At 36.6% G+C, this 5672-nt stretch overlaps 1 protein-coding gene across 2 annotated transcripts in view; it reads right to left on the reverse strand.

Moving 5' to 3' along the window:
• LOC108978511 (aquaporin) overlaps nucleotides 1–338 on the reverse strand; it is a 77371-nt gene extending 77033 nt beyond the window's left edge. For both annotated transcript variants that reach the window (XM_018948845.1, XM_018948846.1), the window contains exon 1: nucleotides 42–338. In XM_018948845.1, coding sequence (XP_018804390.1) covers nucleotides 42–63 — 22 coding nt within the window. In that variant the 5' untranslated portion in view covers nucleotides 64–338. The remainder of the gene's footprint in view (nucleotides 1–41) is intronic.
• Between the last annotated feature and the right edge of the window lie 5334 nt (nucleotides 339–5672).

The following is a 5672-nucleotide window of genomic DNA, read 5'->3' on the forward strand; positions in this document are numbered from 1 at the left end:
TGTTTTTAATTAATTTTATTATTTTTTTAATTCTTAACAACCTTCTATGCTGCTGATAACCATATATGTAGTCGTTGTTGTCCGTTGACTTTCAAATTCAGTTTGGCTTATCTATGCCAAATAACGGTTCGATCACACTGTTAAAGGCACTTTCAGTTAGGTTGCACGTAATTTCTACACTTCAAATTTTATTTTTCGAGAGTCTTTAGTTTTTATGTGCACTTTTTCGCATACAATTTCTTTCAAATTAAATTTAAAAAATTTGCTATTTTGCAGCGTTTGTTGTTGCTTTATATTCGCGTTGCTACCACGTTCGGTGTTCGAGCGTAAATAAACACAGTCTGCAGTTGATTTTCGCTGATATAGTGGTTGGAAGCGCAAAAACGGCGCGCACACCAGCAACAGCAGCGGTAGTAGCACCAACAGCCCACAGCCAAGAGCTAACAGTAGAGCGACCGGCACCAAGCGTTAGCATGTTAGCATCGTGTGTTAGCGTCAGTGTCAGTCGCAGTCAGCCGGTTAAATCGTGCCAGTTGGGTCGTCAATCAGCTGCTTGGCAAACGGCCAACTTGGCCAGTTAGCAGTCATGTTTACAGCGGCATTAGCAGCGCCGGCAGCGATAGCAGAAGCAGCAGAAACGTTTAGTTCGATAGTTAGTGGCCTAACATTACTGTTGAYGCTATGCGCAGCGTCATGGCGCCGTTTACGTTAGCTGCGTCTATTATGCTGTCGTTGGTGGTAATAAAGAGACCAACTAACAGTGTGCTATTTTGAAGCACACTAGCAAAAATATTAACTAAAGCGTGCGAAGTGATAAAAGTAACGACTGAAGTWACAACTGAATGGAGCTGTAGATTATGATTGAATTCAAAACTAGAAGATATTATAAATACTGTTTTCTTAACGCCAATATTACTTAATAGGTTTCAGAAAAAAGTAAATATTTTTGAATGTTCAAAATCAGCATATTAAGATCTAAGGTTGAATTATCGATATGATTAAAAGGTTTTTAGGTTAGACTAAGAAATCTTCAATTTCTAATTACATTTTTCTAAACTTTGAGGAATGAGTTTAAGTTTTCGAATTTCCAAAATTTCAATCGAATTTGCTAYCTGAGAAAGCTGTAATGTATTGATATAAGCTAAAATATTCTCTTTTTCGGACAACTCGACGGCGATACTTTCAATGCTTATGTAAATTCCGCAGTAWAAATCCCTCATGTGATTTATTTTCAATTTTCGAAATTTCAATCCAGTAGATTGTTAGATATTTTCACAGCAATTCCAACGTACAGAAGAAGCCAGGAGATCGTGAATCCGATTCCCCAATCGATGCCCATGGATCAGACGTTCCATTGCCCGACCATGAAGAAGTCTGATTAGCAGTTACCCGTCTCAAGAACAGCAAAGCGGCGGGGCAGATGGATTGCCGGCCGAGCTATACAACTGCGGTGGCGAAGAACTGATAAGAAGCATGATCAGCTTCTTTGTAAAATATTCTCGGACGAAAGGGAGACAAAGAAAAGGAGAGGAGACCCGTGGAATAAAGATTAAAGCCCACCGTCAACAAACTGATTGGACCTTATCAGGCTTGGAAAATCAACAACTGACTAGATACTACTGTGGAAAATTTATGACCCGGCGAATACCGGGAAGAGCTGTATGAGATACATGACGACGGTGACATAGTTCAGCGCGTTAAGGGACAGGATCTAGGCTGGCTAGGTTACGTCGTCCGTATGGATGAAAACACTCCAGCTTTGTGGGTGTTCGACACAACAGCCGATGGGGGAAGCAGAGAAAGAGGAAGACCGCCACCTCGTTGGAAAGACCAGGTGGAGAATAATCAGGCAATACTTGACGCCAAACAGTGAAATAGCGATAACTCCGTATGCGGTCTACTTTCAATGAGCAGATAGGATTAAGTTACTATACTGTCCAGAACCAGACATAACGCAGCCTTTAAGCTACCGGATCAATACAGTATATTTGAAGCATAAGTGTTTACTATATGTAAAGCCGAGGAGTTCGAATCTAATTAATTAACAGGCAACCACAAAGAGATCATCTACGTAGAAAGMAATCAAGGACATAACCTCGTTCTATATATCGGCTAGAAGTGTTTTGACCAGCAGAGCGGTATTAGTGAGTGTCGCCAGAAATAAGCAACTTCACTTCAACTGGGTGCCAAGTCATAAGGGAATGGTGTACAGCTGTCACTCGAAAGCTTGACTGACATAGATACAACAAAACTTTGTCTACATACACGACAATATATGTACATAGCCAGGAGCATGGTAAGGGCGCAATAAAGCAATTCATCTAGGAAAAATTGGTGTGTAAAATGATAAATCAGAAATATATAGGCTCCCACTGGTACTCGATAGCACCGACGATTTTAATTTAACTTTAGAGTAATTTATAAAGTAATATCAATATTAAAAATATGTTGGAAGAAAATTGTTTCYCTCGCATGAAATTTCTAATCTTCTGCGGTATTTTTGGCACAAAAAGGAAAATATTATTTCACAAGAAAAGCTTCCTGCTACCATAGTAAATCAAACTGCTGCGTTGCTCTTAACATTAACATTAAACAGTGGCTGTTAGCGAATAACAGTGGAAGCCAGTAGTGGCGCCATTTCTTTTGCTACAGTAGCTACATACATATTATCCGTTATAGCCACCAACATAGTTGTTAATACTTGTATTGCGGTTGTTGGCATTTTACTTTCAACATGACCATTATATATCTACGATAACCTCAATGTTGCTGTTACTTTTGTGGCGGAAAATACTTTGGCTCCATTCCCCATAAAGTGAAATGAAACAAAAATGTTTTGTGTGTATGTGTTGATGCATAATTTGCTATTTCGATTACCGTTTTGCTTTGCCAATAAATTGCGATGCATCTTTTTGCCGCTTTGCTTTCTTTTATCTATGCTTGTCATTGAAGTCAGCTGAGTGCGGCAGCTGGTGACTCTATGGCTTAATAATATAGCTATAATGGTATATTTATGAAAATACGTATACCATAGATTAACTTCAAAAGTGTGGAGATTGTATAAGGCTATGAGCAAGTTAGTCACGTGCTGCTGTCATTATGATTTTATTTTTTTGGATTTTAGTGGCTTGACTAGTTTTGGAAGATAGCCACTTAAGGCAATTGAAAACAAATGCAAAAAGCCAAAAATCAACAAGTTGCAATTTTTGCAGTTTGCTTATTTTCCTTTGTCCTTTTAGGTAATTTTTATAAACCATTTTCTGATAAATTAAATTCGATATAAATAATATGGGCAATTATCGATGATGCAATATTGATTTTGGATAGCTCAAAGCCAAAAAAATGTTATATAATAACTAAATTTTATTTTTTTTCAAGGAAAGTCTCTTCATGGTTCATGGCGCACAAGCTTTAAAAGATGGTATATACAAATAACAAAATTTCAAAAGAAAAAAACGGAAAAGTCCCTGTATATGGGGACATAAAAGCTTTGACAGTTACATATACATTCCCAAACAAATTGAAGTTGAAAGCATTTTTTCTTAGCCTTGCTAACGACAAAGACAGAAATGCTCTTTCTCTACAAATAATTGTCGTAGTTTTTGTTTTGCTACATCATCATCAACTGTTCGCTGCTATCAACATTTGTAAATTTATTGATAAAACAAATATACGTAAGCACATGTGAATAGTTTTTCGTTGTTTCGCTTTTATCGCTGCAAGAAACATGAAAACGCGGCATATTTACTACGTTATGGTATTTAATAGTTTGTTTTGATAAGCAAGTATGTCACAACTGACTCGATATAGTTATAGGCCTACGAGCATGTTGTTTTAGCGACGCATGAACTTGCACGCACATAAACACACGCTGAATTCAGACAATTATATGGAAATTGTCACGGAAATAACAGCATTTAATTTTCGCACAAATGTTGCGTATACGCAGTGTATTTGGTTTAGGGTGACACAATTATTCGACGAAAGTTTYGTGTTAAATAAAAACTTTTACATTTTCATTGAATAATTTCAAAACCAAGGATTGGTGAATATTATAATTGCATCAACATAAAAATGGTTTTGAGTTGGAGATAAACATGCCACAAGTTCCACATTGCTTATYACACTTAAAACTTTTTGTGCCGAAATATATGCCGGTTATATTATATTATATACAAAAACGGTGGAGAATGAGAGACTTAACTGGTTCACATATTTTAAATATTGAGTCTGGTTTCTTTTCTAATAGACATATTGTATCGAAAAAAACTTTTAAGGCTCTTTTAGCAAAATTTGGTAAAACTTGACTAAACGTAATCTGTACACGGCGGATATTGTTCCATTGGCTACAGAGCTAATAGATACTATTATTGCGATTCATAGAATGTGATCTACTTCTACTACCTGGCCCAATGCGACTTTTCTGTTTTATTTGAAAATTTCAAAACGACACGTGCCGGATTGGAACTAGAGTTGAATAAGAAGGATATCGCCATCTGAAATATTTTGAAGAACATAGCGAAACGTATTTTTCAGAGAGTTTAAATATATTATAGCATATCTTACAGTTCAATTGAAARGTCCACAGCCTGACACAGCTTCTTGAAGGGAAAATATACATTTGACGCAAAAACTTTTTACGATGACGAGTTTCTGTTCTGCTTCGGTGTCTCGCAAATGTTTGCAAACAAACTCAAATTTTTTCATCGGCATGGGACAATGGATGAAACATACCGTCTTGATTTCACTTCGAAGCCCAATCGACCGTCATCCGAGTGGATTGCACACGATGACCCCGCTCCAAAGTGTGGAAAATCAAAACAGTTGACCGCMAAAGTTATGGCTTCTGTATTTTGGGATGCACGTGTAATAATTTTTATTAACCAAGGAAGTAATTTTTATTGAAGGACCATTAACGTTATTGGATCGTTTTGCCAGATCTGATCACAAAAACTGGATGGCTAAACGATCATAAGTCAACTTTAGATAACTATAGGGGCTTGAATAATTTTGTTTGCATTTGAATTTTTGGTCACAAGATAGCATAGTTTAAAGGAATTATTAGGGCAAAATTGTATTCTGTTATATTAATTGCTTCCTGATTTCTGTTCTGGAAAGTAAAGGAATCAAATTGAACTTAAAATAGTGTTATATGGGAAATAGGCACATTTGTTGGTCCGATTTTCGCATTTTGACATAGGAATATGAGAAGAATGCTACGCACTAAATTTAGTCGAAATTGGTCGGTCGGGACCGGAGATACATACATATGATTTTACCAAAAGTGGGGCGATGCCAAGCTCATTGTCTAATATTCACAGCAGCTGCAACATCCTCTCATACAATAGCGAAGGTAAAGTTCAATGTTATTCGGGTTATTATCCGGTTTCATCCATTTTCACACTATATTTATCAGATTTTGTAATATGTGTGATGAGAGGAGACATGCACATTAAACTTATTACTTGTTTGAAATTTTTAGCCAACAGGTGCCCTTTGCTACTACCAAAATGCCAAATTAGAGTTTTGTATCTTAACTTAGTCCTTAGATATGGTCCTTTATGTTTTTTCGKTTAATGTCGGTACGAACTCGAATTTTTTTTTTATACTAWGGAAYCCGCAWACCAAGTTTCATTAAGATATCTSAGTTTTCACTCAAGTCACCCGAATTT

This window comes from Bactrocera latifrons, unplaced genomic scaffold, assembly GCF_001853355.1.
Source record: "Bactrocera latifrons isolate USDA-ARS-PBARC rearing strain unplaced genomic scaffold, ASM185335v1 scaffold_123, whole genome shotgun sequence".
In the NCBI taxonomy this organism is placed as follows: domain Eukaryota; kingdom Metazoa; phylum Arthropoda; class Insecta; order Diptera; family Tephritidae; genus Bactrocera; species Bactrocera latifrons.